This window comes from Pristis pectinata, chromosome 3 (assembly GCF_009764475.1).
Source record: "Pristis pectinata isolate sPriPec2 chromosome 3, sPriPec2.1.pri, whole genome shotgun sequence".
NCBI classification, from domain to species: domain Eukaryota; kingdom Metazoa; phylum Chordata; class Chondrichthyes; order Rhinopristiformes; family Pristidae; genus Pristis; species Pristis pectinata.
Window position 1 is genome coordinate 86,864,608 of NC_067407.1, and position 18,507 is coordinate 86,883,114.

General features: G+C 43.2%; 1 protein-coding gene across 4 annotated transcripts in view; it reads left to right on the top strand.

Moving 5' to 3' along the window:
• The window catches only part of LOC127567834 (1-phosphatidylinositol 4,5-bisphosphate phosphodiesterase beta-1), a 711,920-nt gene that overhangs the window by 659,478 nt on the left and 33,935 nt on the right, over window positions 1–18,507 (top strand). For all 4 annotated transcript variants that reach the window (XM_052010953.1, XM_052010954.1, XM_052010955.1 and 1 more), the window contains 2 exons: window positions 8,038–8,095; window positions 14,501–14,587. In XM_052010953.1, the coding sequence (XP_051866913.1) occupies window positions 8,038–8,095; window positions 14,501–14,587 (145 nt within the window). The remainder of the gene's footprint in view (window positions 1–8,037; window positions 8,096–14,500; window positions 14,588–18,507) is intronic.

Below are 18,507 nucleotides of genomic sequence, written 5' to 3' on the forward strand. Positions count from 1 at the left end.
TCGGCAGATCACCTCCGACTCCACGAAGTACTACCATGTGGTTAGCTCTCTGGACCAGGAGACAGCCGCCCAGGTTGGAGACTTCATCCAGTCGCCTCCGGAGGAAGATAAGTACCCGGCTTTCAAAGATCTTTTGATCCGGACCTTCGGCCTCTCCCGTCGTGAGCGCGCCGCCCGCCTGCTTCATCTGGATGGCCTGGGGGACAGATCCCCATCCGCCCTAATGAATGAGATGCTGGCATTGGCCGAGGGACACAAGCCATGCCTGATATTCGAACAGGCCTTCCTCGAACAGCTCCCCGATGACATCCACTTGTTGTTAGCTGATGCCGACTTCAGCAACCCCCGTGAGGTGGCCGCCCGGGCAGATGTCCTGTGGAGGGCCAAGCGCGAGAGCGGTTCGTCCGTCAGTCAAATCACCAGGCCGCGAGCCCAACGCCTGCCTCGCCCGGCCCCAGCAACCGAGCAGCCACGCCCCAGGGACGCAGCTGCACACCACCACGGCCTACCATCCTCAATCAAACGGGTTGGTGGAACGTTTTCACCGCCATCTAAAATCGGCCTTGATGGCCCGCCTGAAGGGTCCTAACTGGGTTGACGAGCTGCCTTGGGTCCTGCTCGGCATACGCACTGCCCCCAAAGACGACCTCCGCACTTCGTCAGCTGAGCTTGTATACGGGGCGCCACTAGTTGTCCCCGGGGATTTCATACCTGCCCTTCAGGACCAAGGGGAACAACCCCCAGCAGTTCTACAAAGACTGCGCGAGAAGCTCGGCGCCTTGGCCCCGATTCCCACCTCATGGCACGGTCAAGCCCCATCCTGCCAGCCCAAGGAACTACGGGACTGTAAGTTTGTTTTCGTTCGCAGGGGCACACCTCGGGCGCCATTGCAACGACCATATGAGGGACCGTTCCGAGTCATACGGAATAACGGATCCACTTTTATTTTGGACATTGGAGGCAGGGAACAGGTTTTCACGGCGGACCGCCTCAAACCGGCCCATTTGGATCTGCAACAGCCTGTCGAGGTGGCCACGCCACGACGCAGAGGCCGCCCCCCTAAGCGGCAGCTGGCACAGCCCACGGACCTTGGGGACTGTCTCGCCGGTTCTGGGGGGGGTTGTGTGGCGACTCACCGTCTAGTCGGGCGAACCGGCTCGGCAGTCGGGTCGCGCGGTGTCGGAGCGACGAGGCCCAAGATGGCGGCGGGCCTCGTCTTTCCGAGCGACGGGGAGAACCCGCGCGCGGGAAAGTCCTGATGACGTAGGACTTACGTCATTGCCGGTTTTTTTGGGCGGGAGTTTTTCTCCCTTAAAGGGCCCGCACAAGGCGGGAAAATAAACCAGTTCTGTTTGGCAATCCTCCGAGTAGAGTCTTGTTTTATTCCACGGTAGCAACCGCTACAAGTTCCTCTTTAATAAGTCATCCACTTGACATGATTCTTTGAAGTTAACAAGGTGAGGAGAAGAGAAAAATGTGAAATAAAAACAGAAAATGCTCAAAATACTCAGTGGGAATGGTAGCTTCTGTGAAGAGAGAAATAGAATGACAGGCAGCTCGGGGAGGAGATTTGCTCAATAACCTTTCACCAGAAATGGAAAAAGTTAAAAAAGGAAACAAGTTTTAAGTTGCAGAGAAAGGGGAAGAGGCAAAGAGACCTTTGATATGGTGGAGACCAAAAAAGACACAAATGGGGGTGGAAGAAGGTGAAGGCTTGTTTGAAGAAAGTACAAATGGGAGACAATGAAAGAAACCTGATGCAGCAGAAAAGAGGGAAAAGAAACCTGAAGACGTGGCTTTCTCTCAAGTTAGAGCCCCTTTATAGATTCAACAAGAGGTGCCAAAGCCTATCAGAGAATAACTCCCTAATCTACCCATTGAGTCCTATCAACATGCAAATACCACAACCTTTCCATAACCTATTCCCAGCTGACATGACCTGCCAGGTATTATTGGCGTAGGCCCACTACCCACATCTCCTCCTGTGACATCCCAAACTTACCTCACAGAGAGCCCACCTTACTGGCCAGGAGTACTATGGACTCTGCCTGTGTGGTCTGATCAGCAGCAGGGCCTCTGACAACACAGTGAGGAAGCCCTGCCATGAAATGCCTCTGAAAGCTTTGACAGTTCTCCAGATGTCCAAAGTTGTGAGGGAATTTCAATAGATCTTAAATGTCTCTGACATCCAGAGATATTTTAAAAATTATTGAATCAAAATAAATAACAAACTGATTGAATATTATTAATTATATTTTAAAATCATTATAATAAATTTAATATTTGCTGAATGGACATAAAAAATAAACTGCCCTTTCCCTTTGTTTTAAACCATAAACCATAGAACCATACAGCACAAAACAGGCCCTTTGGCCCACCATGTTGTGCTGTCCATCAAACCACCCTCACACTACCTAACCCCTTCCTCCCGCATATCCCTTATCCATCATCCTATAACCTTCACTGAAGTTCCTGAGGTTGCAGATCCTGCATCAGGTCTCATTGAGTATCGAAGTTGGGATGTTATGTTGCAGTTGTACGAGGCGTTGATGAGGCCACACTTGATGCATTGTGACACAGAAGATGCTACAGATGCTGGAACCTGGAGCAACACACACACAAAAAGTGCCGGAGGAACTCAGCAGGTCAGGCAGCATCTATGGAGAGAAGTAAACAGTCGACGTTTCAGGTCAAGATGCTTCATCAGGACTGGAAAGGAAGAGGGCAGGAGCCAGAATAAGCAGGTTGGGGGTGGGGGGGGGAGGAGCACACACAGGCAGGTGATACATCCTCCATCCCTTTATTACCTTCCCATCTATTCCCCATCTCCTTCCCTTTATTCCATGGTCCACTGCCCTCTCCTACCGGATTCTTTCTTCTTCAGCCCTTTGCCTCTTCTATCACCTCTCAGCTTCTTACATCTCCTTCCTCCCCTACCCACCTACCTTCCCCCCTTACCTGAACTCAACTATCCCCTGCCTGCAAGTGCTCCTCCCCCTCCACCAGCCTTCTTATTCTGGCTTCTGCCCTCTTCCTTTCCAGTCCTGATGAAGGGTCTCGACCCAAAACGTTGACTCTTGATGTACTGTGTTTAATTTTGGTCACCATGCTGTAGGAAAGATGTTAGTAAACTGGAAAGAGTGCAGAAAAGATTTGCAAGGATGTTGCCAGAACTTGAGGGACTGAATTGTAGGGAGAGGTTGGAGAGGCTAGGACTTTTTTACCGTGGAGCATTGGAGGCTGAGAGGTGATCTTATAGAAATGTATTAAATTATGAGGGGCATAGATAGAGTGAGTGCACTCAGTCTTTTTCCCTGGGTTGAGGAATCAAGAACTAGAGGGAGTAGCTTTAAGTTGAGAGGGGAACGATTGAATAGGAACCTGAGAGGTATTTTATTTACACACAGAGGGTGTTACATATGTGGAATGAGCTGCCAGAGAAAATGGTTGAGGCAGGTACAATAGCAACTTTTAAAAGACAATTGAACAGGTACATGGATAGGAAAGGATGAGAAGGTTATGGTCCAAACATGGACAAATGGAACTAGCTTGGATGGGCGTCTTGGTCGGCATGGACCAGTTGGGCCAAAGGGCCTGTTTCCGTGCTACATGACTCTTAAGTTAATCGATGAGATCTTGCTGCCCATCTTTCAGATGGTAGATGTACTTCATATTATTGCAGTGTATTGCATTAATGCATACACAATCTGCTTACAGCATGGATTGTACATAATTTCTGTGAGTTTCTCTCCTGTCTACCACAACTTAAGTGATAGAACCGAAGAGTCCCTGGAAAAATGCCATAAATGTCTTTTTATGCTACTTTCTAAGTGTTTATGCAGCTTTCTGAGGTCAAAGTAGGAAATGGAGAATTCCCTGCGAAACAGAATTCTTAAATCCCCAAGGAATATATTAAAAAATGCTGTTACTTTATGACACAGATATAAAGATAACAAAATAATTTGAAGTATTCTACATTCATAAACCATGATAGCAACAACTTATTTTTTTCTGGTGGGGATGACAAATCTGTAAATGACTCGCTATCATCTCTAAACGAGCCTAGCCACTTAAATAATTGACAAATAAAAGTCTCCTGGATCTCTTCTTGATTTCCTGGATTCCAGCTGTGGTAATCGAATTAAAGACTTCTTCTCAAATTCATTGTTCCATATTCAATGAATTTAGTTCTGAATTTAAGCTAATTATGAGAAACTGATTTATTTTGAGCATCCCAACAAACTGCTGTGCAATTAAATGGGAGATTCTGTTAGTTTTGTTTTCATTTGCGCATGAGCTTTTTTTTCTACTTAGCCTGTTTCTATGGGAACTGTGATGTGAATTGCATTGCTCTGTCTCTGGAATGCACTCACTGCACTTTAACCCCAACACACATCTGTTCAGTTAGCAATATAACAGCTCAACACATGGGCATTAGATGAGCTGCCTTGCTGTACTGTTTGATAACATGTGAAGCTAATGACGCTTGTGTTTGAGATCGCATACAGGCTTTATTAGTTTTCCATGAAAGGCCATTTATAGAACTCACTGAGTACAGTTGTTTTATGGAATATTCAAGCTTTCTATTGTTCCACACGATTGACCAGAGGCATTTGGCACATTAGGACTCAGTGGTGGGGGTTAGGGGATTGACCTACTAAACCTTTTATTACATGGAATATTTGCCGTGCATCACATTCAGCTTTTGGTTATTTTAATCCATACATATCCCTGTAAAATCTAATCCCATTCTCACCCTCCCATTCCCAACCAAATAGTTTGAAATAATTAATTATTCTTTCTTTGAAAGTCTGTTTCTTGTGTATAATTTTACCATGAAAGATTAATATTGTCTTGTTCTTCAGGGGATGATGGCTAACTTCTTGAATTGTGAGTTTAGCAGCCTGGATTGGATCAGGCTATTTGTTTAAACATCATTTGGCCCAATTCTGACTATTTGCACAAGACTATTTGTGTCACTGTTTACTCAGGTGCTGCAGTTATTCCACTTGTTTGGTATAAAGTTAAATCAATATCAATGGTGTTGAGACTTAAGATCTAATTGTTTGTTCCATTGAAACCAATTCACTTACTGTAAATTTGGATTGAAACTGTTGCACAGCATAATGTTGATATATGAAGGTTAGGCAAAGGGATATAAAGGTTTTTTTGGCAAAGGAAAAAACAGCAGAGAAAACAGTGAAGAAGTTGGGGTGTCAGTTATCAATGCACAGGGAGTTTATATTGCCAGTTACACCCACAAAATGCTGAAGGAACTCAGCAGGTCAGGCAGCATCTATGGAGGGAAATGAACAGTCAAGTTTTCGGGTCAAGATCCTTCATCAGGACTGGAAAGGAAGAGGGCAGAAGCCAGAATAAAAGGGGAAGGGGAGGGGGAGGAGCACGAGCTGGTGCGTGATAGGTGAGTCCAGGTAGGGTAAAAAGGGAATGATGTGAGAAGCTGGGAGGTGATGGGTGGAAGAGGCAAAGGGCTGAAGAAGGAGGAATCTGATAGGAGAGGACAGTAGACCATGAAATGAAGGGAAGGAGGTGGACAGGTTGTGAGGGCAGGGGAGGGGAAAGAGAAGGGGTGAAAGGGCCACAGAAATGAGGGAAGACAAAGGGGGGGGGCAGATAAACAGAGGCAAGTGGTTACCGGAAGTTAGAGAAATCAATGTTGATGCCATCAGGTTGGAGACGACCAAGATGGAATATGAGGTGTTGCTCTCCAACCTGCGCCTGGCCTCAGTGTGACAGTAGAGGAGGCTGTGAACAGACATGCCAGTGTGGGAATTAAAATGACTGGCCACCAGGAGATCCTGGCTGTTGCGGCAGATGGAGTGAAAGTGCTCGATGAAGCGGTCCCCCAATCTGCTTCAGGTCTCACTGATGTAGAGGAGGCTGCATCCGGAGCACCGGATGCAATAAATGATCCTGATGGATTCACAGGGGAAGCACTGCCTCACCTGGAAGGACTATCTAGGGCCCTGTATGGTGGTGAGGGAGGAGGTGTAGGGGCAGGTGTGACACTTTGCAGTGGCAGGGATAAGTGCCAGGATGGTGATTGGTGGGGAGGGATGAGCAGACAAGGGAGTCGCAGAGAACGCGATCCCTGTGGCAAGCGGATAGGGAATGGGAGCGGAAGATATGCCTGGTTGCGGAGAATATGTTGGATGTGGAGGCTCTAACCCTAACCCTGTTATGTTGGGTGGAGGGGGGAATGGGATGAGGGCAGTTGTGTGGGAAATGGAAGAGATGTGGGTGAGAGCTGCATTGATGGTGGTGGAAGGGAAACCCCGTTTTCTGAAAAAAAAGAGGACATCTCAGATGTCCTGGAATGGAAAGCCTCATTGTGGGAACAGATGAGGTGGAGGAACTGGGAGAAGGGGATGGCATCCTTGTAAGTGACAGGGTGGGAAGAGCTGTAGTGAAGGTAACTGTGGGAGTCAGTGGGTTTGTAAAAGATGTCTGTGGTAAATCTGTCTCTGGAGATCAAGGAAGGGGAGAGAGGTGTCGAAGATGGACCAAGTGAATTTAAGGGCAGGGTGAAAGTTGGAGGCAAAGTTGATGAAATTGACAACTCCATACGGGTGCAGGAAGCAGCCCCAATGCAGTCATCAATGTAGCGGAGAAAGAGTTGGGAAGCGTTACCAGTGTAGGCCTGGAACATGGACTGTTCTATGTAGCCGACAAAAAGGCAGGCATAGCTGGGGCCCATGCGAGTGCCGATGGCCACACCTTTGATTTGGAGAAAGTTGGAAGAGCCAAAAGAGAAATTATTGAGGGTGAGCACCAGTTCTGCCAGACGGAGGAGGGTGGCGGTGGACAGGAACCGGTTGGGTCTGTTGTTGAGAAAGCAGCAGAGAGCCTTGAGGCCTTCCTGTTGGGGGATGGAAGTGTACAGGGACTGGACATCCATGGTGAAAATAAGGCAGTCAGGGCCAGGGAATTGAAAGTTATTTAAGTGATGGAGAGTATGCAAAATGTCACAGATGTAGGTGGGAAGGGACTTAACCAAGGTGGGACAAAATGGAGTCGAGATATGAGGACACGAGTTCAGTGGAGTAGGAGCAGGCAGAAACAATGGGCCTACCAGGGCAGTTAGGATTGTGGATCTTGGGTAGGAGGTAGAAACAGGCAGTGCAGGGTAGGGGAACTATGAGGTTGGAGGTTGTTAATGGGAGGTCTCCAGAAGTGATGAGGTCAGTGTTGGTGCGGGAGACGGTGGCCTGATGCTTCTTCATGGGGTCCTGGTTGAGGGGTAAGTAAGAGGAGGTGTCTAAGAGCTGCCGTCTGGCCTCAGCAAGGTAAAGGTTAGTCTGCCTGACAACAACGGTACTTGTAGCCTTCCCTTTATTCCATGTTCTACTGTCCTCTTTCAACAGATTCCTTTTTCTTTAGCCCTTTGCCTCTTCCACCTATTACCTCCCAGCTTTTTCACAGGTAGGGGAAGGGGAGCTTTTCCACCCCCCCCCCCCCCAGCCTTCCCCCTCTCACCTGGACTCACCTATCACCTACAAGCTCATGCTCCTCCCCCACCACCCCCCCCCCCCCTTTTATTTCTGGCTTCTGCCCTCTTCCTTTTCAGTCCTGATGAAACATCTCGGCCAAAAATGTCAACTGTTCATTTCCCTCCATGGATTCTGCCTGACCCGCCGAGTTCCTCCAGTACTTTGTGTGCGTTGCTCCAGATTTCCAGCATCTGCAGTCTCTCGTGTCTTATGTTGCCAGTCTTTTTTGGGCAAGGAAGGCAGATTAATAGTAGCAGGAGCATGCTGTAGAGTGTTCAGAAGTTACAGTGCTGTTAGTCAACAGTTCTTGTGCAGCACTGGATTTGAAAGTGATGGTTGACATTCAGACAGCACAAATAATTCAATTAATTGGGGATTTTTTTTTAAGGGGTTCCTTGAATTTATCTGCACGTTCCTGGCTGCAGATTAATGGAAACAGGTGAAAAAAAAAGTTTGATAAAAGTGAAGTGCAAATCTGCTCAGTATCTGACCAGGAATGTACGACTAATTAACTGTCTTGTTGCAGGGAAAAGACCGAAATTATTAGATCTTACATACATGAAGTAGTGCAGTCTATCAAAAGGGTAAGTACAAAGTATTTTCATTATGCTTTCCCCAGCTGGAGCTTTGTGTCACATTGACCTTTATTGAAATTAATATTTTCTCTTATCAGAAGCCAGTGCTTGAGAACAGAGCGTATATCTATTTTTATCTCTGCAGTATAACTGCCTAACTCATCCAGGTCAAAGATGCCATGGTCAGAAGTAAAGTTAAGCATTATTTACACACAGTGTTTTTATTAAGATCACAGAACAGTTTTATAATGGGTTGGAGGAGTGAATGCCATGAGGATATGCACTTTACTTGTGTTCTGGGATACTCATTCTACCCACCTCTTTCTTAATGTTTAATTCAACAGTTTGAAAAGGATACTAAGATGTGACATAATGTAAAATGAGCTCTACATGAATGCAAGGTGCTGGTACGTAGCGGTTAGCCTAACGCTATTACAGCGCCAGCAACCCGGGTTCAATTCCGGCTGCTGCCTGTACGTTCTCCCCGTGACCGCGTGAGTTTTCTCCCACACTCCAAAGACGTATGGGTTAGGAAGTTGTGGACATGCTATGTTGGTGCCGGAAGCATGGCGACACTTGCGGGCTGCCCCCAGAACACACTGCCCAGAAGATGCATTTCACTGTGTGTTTCCATGTACATTGACTAATAAAGATACCTTATAAGTATGTTTTCTAATCAAGAGAACTGGATGCTTTTAGCCAGAGCTAGGTATTGGTATATTATTATTGTCACATGTACCAAGATACAGGGAAAACCTTTTATTTTGCATGCCATCCAGACAGATCTGCCATACCTTCTCTCTTCTCCCCTTTCCTATCAGGCAGAAGATCCAAAAGCCTGAAAGCACGAACCACCAGCTCAAGAACAGTTTCTATCCCGCTGTTGTAAAACTATTGAATGGTTCCCTAGTAGGATAAAATGGACTCTTGACCTCACAATCTACCTCGTTATGACCTTGCACCTTATTGCATACCTGCACTGCACTTTCTCTGTAGCTGTGACACTTTGTTATTGTTCTACCTTGTACTACCTCAATGCACTGTGTAATGAATTGATCTATATGTCTGGTATGCAAGACAATTTTTTCGTTGCACATCAGTACATGTGACAATAATAAACCAATTCCAATACATAATTACATTGAGTTAGTAAAAAGAAAACAGAATGTAGTGTTGCAGTTACAGAGAATGTGCAGTGCAGGTAAATAAAGTGCAAGGACCATGACTAGGTGGACTTAAGATAAGGTATCTTTATTAGTCACATGTACATCGAAACACACAGTGAAATGCATCTTTTGCGTAGTGTTCTGGGGGCAGCCTGCAAGTGTCGCCACGCTTTCGACGCCAACTTCCTAACCCGTACATCTTTTTGGAATGTGGGAGGAAACTGGAGCACCCGGAGGAAACCCATGCAGACACGGGGAGAATGTAAAGACAGTGGCCGGAACTGAACCTGGGTCGCTGGCTCTGTAAAGCGTCATGCTAACCACTACAAGAGTTCATCTTTTACCATATGAGAGATCCATTCAAGAGTCTGTTAACTGTGGGATAGAAGCAGTTCTTGAGTCTGGTAAGTTTCCAATCCCAAGTATAAAGGGGCAGTATACAGACATGTATTTGTTCATCGGAACTCAAAAACAAAGAAAATCACGAACAAACCATCCTAATTGTTCAATATGATTGTGGCTTCCTATTATCTCAGTGCCATTTTCATGCACTATCCCCTTGATTCTTTTAGTATTTAAAAATCTAATCGCTCTCTGTACGTTATTCTTAAGATTTTGTATATATTTATCTTTTTGCATAAGATTGATATAAATGGTGCCATTTTAAGTTTTTATGTGCAGATAAAACTTACCAAACTTTTGTGTCCATGGACTTGTTTGATCAGACCTTGAAAGGTTTTCGAGCGACCAAATAATATAAAAGCTTTATAACACTTCAGCAACTGTGGGAAAGGAATTTTTCTTCCTCTTATTTAGATCTGAGAAACAGTTTCCAAGATCATAAAATTGAATTGTACTTTTTAGGTTTGGTTTATGTGCATAATATCTAAACTGAAATATTACATGACTGCATACAAATGCTGATTATCACAATTAAATTAAAATGGCTTTCTCACAGTCATTCATCCTTAAGTAGGGATAACCTCATTAAGCATCAGCTTCATGGGCAGGATGCATTGCAAATGAAGTAAAACCAAATATGCAAACTTCATAGCATATATGTGATGAATAATGAAATACTATACACAAAAGTAAATGAGTTGTCAATGCTCCTGATAATCATTGATGTTCTGATTGTCAAGTTTAAAATGTTATTATACAGCTGCCCAGCAGAGGGAGCCAAGTGCTGAAGGTAATGACTTTCTCCGTACAGTGGAGTCCTGGCTGCAAGAAACAGTATCACACCTGGAAAGAGAAATCCTCTCTCCAGTCCTCAAGAAGAGTCCTGACCCAAAATATTGACCATCTGTTTTTCTCCACGGCTGCTGCCTGGCCTGCTGAGTTCCTCCAGCATCTTGTTGTTTTTTTCAGATAGCCACACTACCCTTGTGAAATGACTGTCTGTGATTTGTATCCTGCTTTGCACAAAATGTCAAGTCCAATGAACTCTCTAGATATCAGTCTTGAATACCCACCAAATATTGCCTTTACTTTTCCCTCTTCCTCAACTTACTTCTGTTAAAATCCTTGCTCCTTTCTACAAAATGATGTGCAACGAAACATTGCAGGGTTGGCCATGTTTTAATTGCCACAGCACAACAGATGTACCTCAATGCCCATAGAACCCTTTGGCTATGAAAAACACCATTAACTTCAGCAGTATATACTTAAAAAAAATACCCCTTTCCATATATATTTCACTACCCATGCAACTTTAATCTGTAATTTAGACATCCAGACACACCATTTGAAAATACCCTCTTGCTACCACTCAAACTCCAATGCCGACATCCCATACCATGCAAGTTCCTGCTCATCCAACAACCTATCCCCATTGGGTCTCTGTTACCAACAGCACTGATTGTAACAAATACAGAAAATGCTGGAAACACTCAGCAGGTGAGGTAGTATCTGTGGAAAGAGAAACAGTTAACATTTCAGGTCGAAGACCCTTTGTCAAAACACTAAAAGAGAAAAATGTTGGTTTCAAGTTGCAGAGAAAGTTGGGGGGGGGGGGGGGGGGAGGGATAGTACAAACAGGAAAATCTGTAAAGGTTGAGACCAGAATTGCCATGGGGATGGGTCGTTAATGGGGGCATTTAGGCCATGACAAAGAAGTGCGATGTGCTGCAAATAGGAAGTCAGGGTATGCTGATTGTAAAATCATCGTATGAAATGAAGAGCTCATTACTAGAAAAACTAGTTGAGGTGAATAGTGTTAATTAATTTCAGGGGACTTAGATAAAACATATTCAGGAGGAGAGAAGCTATACTGGGGATTCTTCCATATACATGACTTTGTTGGTCCCAGTGTTAGAAGCCTTAAGTTTAACAGTCTCGGCCCTAAGCTTTGACAAGTTATCTCCCACCATCAACCATCACAACCATCTACCACTGAAAACTTTACTTCAACTATCCTCCTGCAACACCCCTTTTAACAAATTTCTCTTTGGGTTGGTTGCCAGTTTTTGCTTCTTTGTGCTCCTGTACATCAGCTGGCATTAGTTTACAACATTAAGTGACAGTGCTTGTAATGTGAGAAAGGTGCTCTTGTCCTCTGTTGGAGAGAGGAATAGAGAAACTACCTTCATAGACTTGAAGGGAAGAAAACAATGTATGCTGTTATGGATGTAATTACCTTTTACCTTGGAATTTTAACCATGATTCCAAACCTGTTTGAGGGATCTCTCACTTCCTCTGCGTGTTAATCCCAAATACTGAAGTAAAACCAGCTGTTTCTGATATGAATGGTAAAGTGAAGAATGCAGAATATTTACTTTGAGTGAGGATGCACACTTCTGATGTGGCTTTATTACATGGTTGGTTGTGTTTCACTAAGGTGTAGAGGAGTCCAGCTGGTTATTTTTACAAGAATGAAAAGTATTTTGTAAGAATGAAAAGGCTTTTTATCAATTTTCATATTCAGCTGTATTCACTGTTAGTCTGGGTGGGGAGCAGAGGTACTGAGCATGCTCCCCTTATTGGTCAATAAGGAGGACTGTTTGGAATGGGGAAAGACAATGAACATAAAAACATGGAGATTACATGAAAACAGGAGACATAAGATACTGCGGATGCTGGAATCTGGAGCAAAAAACAAACAACTTAAATGAAAACTCTGTTTTCTCTCTCAGGTAAGTCCAATGGTACTCAGAAAATATTTCATCAAAAGTAGAGCAGTGTGAAGAATTTTCTTTGTAATTATAGTTTCTCCATGGCCTAGCAGGTAAATGCACTGCCTGCTTTGGTCAGTCATCATTACCTGAGGTATCAACCTTAATGATGTGAATGCCTTTCAAACAGGAATTTAACTAGAAATATGCAACTGTAAAGGTACAGAATCATAATGGTTATAATTACAGTGTTAGTAGTCCAGAGACCTGGAATAATGAAATAGTAACATGAGTTCAACTCCCACCAAGCCTACTGGGGACCTTAATTGCAGATACTGAAGTAAATGTGAAGCAAGAAGCTGTGTCAGTAACTGTGACAATGATACTGCTGGATTGTGCAAAACCAATCTGATCCTTTAAATGAAGAAATGTGGTGCCTTTACTGTTTTTGACTCACAATCCACAGCAATGTGATCGCCTATTGGCCCAGCAACCCACTCAGCTCCTCCAGAAACTCCAAACGCTGTGAGAATGCCTTCATCACTCAGACTGCAACCCTTTGGGGAGGCGGCTAGCCTCGTCACCAGCTTTGCAAGGGCAGGAGATGCTGGTCTCACAAGAGGTGCTCACGTTCTTTTGACTAAAATATGGAAACCTGAAAAACAGAAAAGGCTGGGATAACTCAGCAACATCTGCGGAGAGAGAAACATTCCCTAAATGTTGTGCTCAATGTTTAAGTCGACCATGGGAATTAAAAGGATGTATAGAAATTATATTGCAACACACATCACTGTGTTTTCAGGCTGTGGTTTCAGTGATAAACATGTTTTTTGCAGTTGACATGGAAATTCAATTTGATAGCAATTTTTTTTCTAATTTTATGCAATTTAAAATTGACTTTACCTGGCATGAAGAGAAATGAGTACCATTTCTCAGTTTTTATACATCACTTGGGAGATTCAACCTGGCATTTCCTAAAGTGATTTACCCTTGCTAGCCTGGTTTAATTTCTGTGTCAGTCATGTACAAGATGATAGTATTTCCCACACCTTGGTCCATTTAGAGCATTGTGGGGGAAATTAGGCCAAGTTGTCCTGGGAGTGATCATTGTTGGGCAATTCCTACAGTTGCCCTCTTTCCATAATGACAATGCTGGATCGAGGCCTCTGTAAGGACTATCTCGTACTTGCCTTTGATCGCTCAGGCTGACCTGCTCACAACTCTTGATGCTTCCACTGACATTCCCCTCTGGCCCCACCAAAGTTAAGGTCCCAACCCTCCAATCCCCAGATCCTCCCCAACCTCTTGATGTTCCAGGTCCACGATGGTCCTGACCACCACCCCACCCCCACATATTGTACTAGGTGTCAGTGAAATTAGCAAAGGGTTCCTTTGACCAAAGCTGTCATTACTCATTGCAATACCCATCTATTGCACCCATCTGGATGCCCAAGAATCTCTTGGCTGTAAGGCAAAGTTTAAAGTCTACAATGATTATCACTCTTAAATGACTGGAATGGCTTAGCTAGAAGCACATTTGACTGAATTGGATAGATGTGAGTTCGTTTCCCTTCTGGAGACCAAAAAAATGATCAGGATTGGCATTCTAGGATTCCAGTCCAGCGTTGTGGTAAGTGGGGAAATGGGACTGATGTGATTGCTCTGACAGCCTGCATAGACTCGATGAGCTAAATGGCCTCCTCCTTACATTATAGGAATATATGAGAAGTTGGAAGAAAACTGAAGGAGTTCAGTTATATTGTCAGAGATCAGTGTCTTTGGATGAAAATTTAAACCAAGGCCTCATCTACTTACTCGGATGGATGTGAACTAGCTCAATACATTATTTTGAAGAAAAGTAGGGGTTTCTTCCCCTATGACCTGACCAGTATTTAGTCCTCAATTAACAGCAGGACACATTATCTGATAACTTCCACACACTATGAAAGATAAAGCAAGCTACATTAACTACATTACAACAATGGTTGCACTTCAAAAATACTTAATTAATATATCTAATTAGTTGCAAGGTACCTTTATGGCATTCAGAAGCTGTAAAAGGCATTGAATAAATGTGAACTTCTCTATATTTCTGCGTTTTACTGATGGCTCTTCACATTTTGTCAATTTTCCAGTTGGAAGATGGCCAATCCAAGAGGCAAGAGAAACTGGTGGATAAGCACAAAGAAGTGCGTCTGCAAATTCTGGATGAGAAACCAAAGGTACAACTAAATGACTTGATCTGGATAAAAAATGTAATTGCATTATATGTGATGAAATGGCTGCTTCTTCTCTGGACACAGAGTTTATATTGTAAATACTGTGTCAGGAGTTTTTTTTTTACAATTTATATCTTTGCTTATCCTGGAATAGGGTAGGACTGTACATGATTGGCTATATCAGTTATTCAGACTAAATTGTTCTCACACTGTTTTGTTTTCTCCCCTTTCTGGTAACCTGTTTTATGCAAATCTCTACATAAATTGGTATGAAAGTGTTAGGATTCGGAAATTTTGCAGCATTGTGAATGCATTTGAGTGATCTATAAATAGCAACACTGTGAATGCATTTGTGTAGACTTATAAATTTATGATCAGTTAGTATGTTTATAACCTTGCTAGAAATAATTGAACAAACCTTCACAAGTGTATTTCTGATGTTTGCCATATGTAATCTGCCTAACATATTGTCTTCACAAAGGAAAAGAGTTCTATCATTTCCAGCAATAGAATCAATAGCTTTTGAAATAAATTAACATCGAGGGAGAATATGAAGAGATACGAATATAAAGCAGTTTGGTGATGAGAATTGGAGTACAAATACATCACACCTTTAATTATTTTTGCTATTCTGTTTGTAGAAAAGTGGTTCTCCAAGTACCTTATTCATAAAATAAGGTCAAGGTGAAATTAGCCTTGGCAGTGGTAACAATGTGATTGAGAATCACTGAACTCTTTTTCCACCCCACTAATTTCAATTGGCAAAAAAACCCAGACAAGCTGTAAAAAGAGCTGCCAATTTATCATCACCTTTATAACATTACAGCCCCAAACCAATTTTACTTTTATCATTGATGAACAACGAAAGTTATGACATAGAAAGCAGCTATGCAGCCCATGAGGATTCTAGAGTGACTCTCCAGAACAATTCACTCAGTCACATCCCTCTGTTCTGTCCCTGGAGTCCTTTAAGATTATTTCCCTCAACTGTTTATTCAATATCCTTTCGAAATCATTGATTATCTCTGCAACCACCACCCTCCTAGTCGGCTAGTTCCAAGTTTACCATTCATGGCATAAAAGTAGTTCTTTCTAACATCCTCCCTGGACCTCTTGCCTGAAGCTTTAAATCTGTATCCTCCAGTCCTTGTACCTTTTGCTAATGGAAACAGCTTTACATAGCATTCCCTAAAAAGAATTCATGGAGTCATTGTACAGCTGCACGTTAATCATGCACACACCAGCCCTTTAAAGGAATCATCAAGTTAACCCCTCTGCCCTCTATTTCTCCGGAGTTCAACAAATTATTTTCAGTATTTAACCAACCTTCCTTTGAGAGTTACTGTTAAATCTGCTTCCACTACCCTTTAAGGAGATGCACGCCAGCTCACTACATTAAGAAAAAGCTCCTTTCCATCCCCAATCCTTGTGCAGATTTAAAAAAAAATTAGTCATTCAACCTTACGAAGGGTGTAGGTGGCTGCCACCTTCACAGACCATTCTGTTGCCACGGTAATGCCACAGGTACATCATGCAACACGCTTACAAGCATCAACAGTTAAGGCGGCCATTTCCACTGTGAACTAAGATAATATCTTCAGCAAATATCATTTTTATGTTGAAGTATTTAATTATTAGGACTTGATAAATTTGTTCCTGAAGACCATAATCATAGAGATGGCAATTCATCCTTGATCTATAACTTAATATTATTAAATGTGGACTCTATCTGAAATTCAATTCCAACAACTTCGATGGAACTGATTTTCAGGAGCAGAATATTTCAAGTCAGATCACGCTCGGCCCAGCCTTGTGGTCACCCCCTCACGATCCCCACTGCCACAACTCAGAGAGAGAGAACTGCTTTAGTCCTCCTATGAAGTGGAGTGGTCCACAGCCACATCCAGCCGTCAGTTGGTGAACCCAAGCCTCTACCCTCGGACCATCCTGGCAGCCTACTGACTACTTGTGCTGTCAAGGTCCTTTACAACTGTTTCCAAGTCTCTCTGATGATCAGAGACATTTAAATACAATTAAAACAGATCCAAAATATTAAAAATGCACCAGATATGTTGTGCCCTGCTCCTTACCTGAGGAAGATCTGGAACTACTCCTGCAGGGACAGAGCATGAGGTTAGATGTTGCAGCATCTGACCTCCAGTGGGTTCCTGACGTCAGTAGAGTTCATGAAGAGGTGGCCTGCACACCGATGTTGGTCGGTGGTTCTCCAGGTAACCACTGGCAGTACATCAGCATAATCTGACCCACTGTCTTGAGCATCCAGCTGAGGACATGTTTTAACCCCACAATAGCAGCTAAGCCCTCACTCCTGAGTCGTAAATGTCCATGGTTGGCCATTTGACTTGTGCTGGGTTAGCTGAGTTTGGTAGGGTAGAACACTACCAAATTCAGCTATGGGGATGAAAGTTCCTGCTCCTTTGTGCATAGAAATTTCTCCTTACTAAGGGTTGTTAATCTCTGGAATTCTCTAACCCTAGACAGTAGTGGAAGCCTGATCATGAGAATTTTTTTTAAGTGGAAGTAGATAAATTGAAAGATCAGGCAGTTGAGGGTTGTGGGGCACTGGCAGAGAGGAGATGAGGCCTGTGGCAGATTAACTGATCATATTGAAAAGAGGGGCGAGCTTGAAGGGCCAGGTGGCCTAATCCTGCTCCTGTCGTGTTCTTGCGTTCAAGGTTATAAAGCAACACACGCTGGACATGGAGATTAGGGGAGACAGGCTTGAGCGATTGCCAGAGTTTTCATACTCACTTTCAAGCCAACTTGATTATTGGGCATTTGGATGAGCTACAGGAGTGCAGTCATAGGTGAAGCAGAATTGGAACTAGTAAAAAGTGATTGTCTCCTTGATGGGAGGATTTAGGAGGAAGGAAATTGGTGATGGAAAAAAAAAACTGGAAGTGGAGATAATTTTGTATCTGACATGAGTAACAATCTAAACCTGGGCTATACTCTGCCTTAAAAGATGGTTAAAGGTTGATTTCTTCTGGTCTTTCATGTTGATGACTATTCAGAATGACATCAATAGAGATCCTGATTTAATTTTGCAAGTGTTACTTGTAAAACAAATACTATTTATTTGAGTGAACTACCCAGATAAGAAACAATAATCAGTGCAGATTAATTTCAAACAGGGTGTTGTCATTTCCATCTAAAACAAAGATTAACTGACAGACTGCTGACCCTTAACTCAAATCACATGAGGTCCTGCCTTAATCAGTAGGCATGCCATGTACCACCTTCAAGAAATTCACTATCTTTATTGGCCAGGTTAATTTTTCCTTTATCTAATTTTCTATTGATGTTCAAATGACCTCCTTTATTTTGCTGCGGCAAAAGCTTCACACAGCACATTAAATTCAATAACCTCCATGAACCAAACATTAATACAGTAATGATGATTATGTTAATCTCTTTCTCCAAGGCCTCTGTGTCCTCCTCCAATGCCACCATTTCTATGAAACTGATATTGAAACAAGTTGATTTCATAACTCTGTGGTTATTTGCATTTTCAAGCTGTGCAAATGTAATTATAGAAGTAAATGACAATTCCCAATGTCCTTTAAGTTGAGGAAACAGATATGAAAAGTTAACAACTCACCACTTTGCTGCCTTCTATAGCTCTGATATCGGTATCCGAAGTTGGAAAAATTTAGCTGCGATTGTGTATGTGCTGTGTACTCACCTGTATTACACTTAATGTAAAATGCATTCCCACCCTTCCACTGACTGTACAATGAAATTATTTTTCTGAACAAAAATGCCATGCACTTTTCACAACATCAATTGTAATTATTGTTTATTATTCACACGAGCTATGCCAGCAGCTTCCTACGTACACTCCCCGAGTCTGATAAATTTGAAACTGTGGGCAGGATAGGGGAAAGATTTTCAATGCAGAT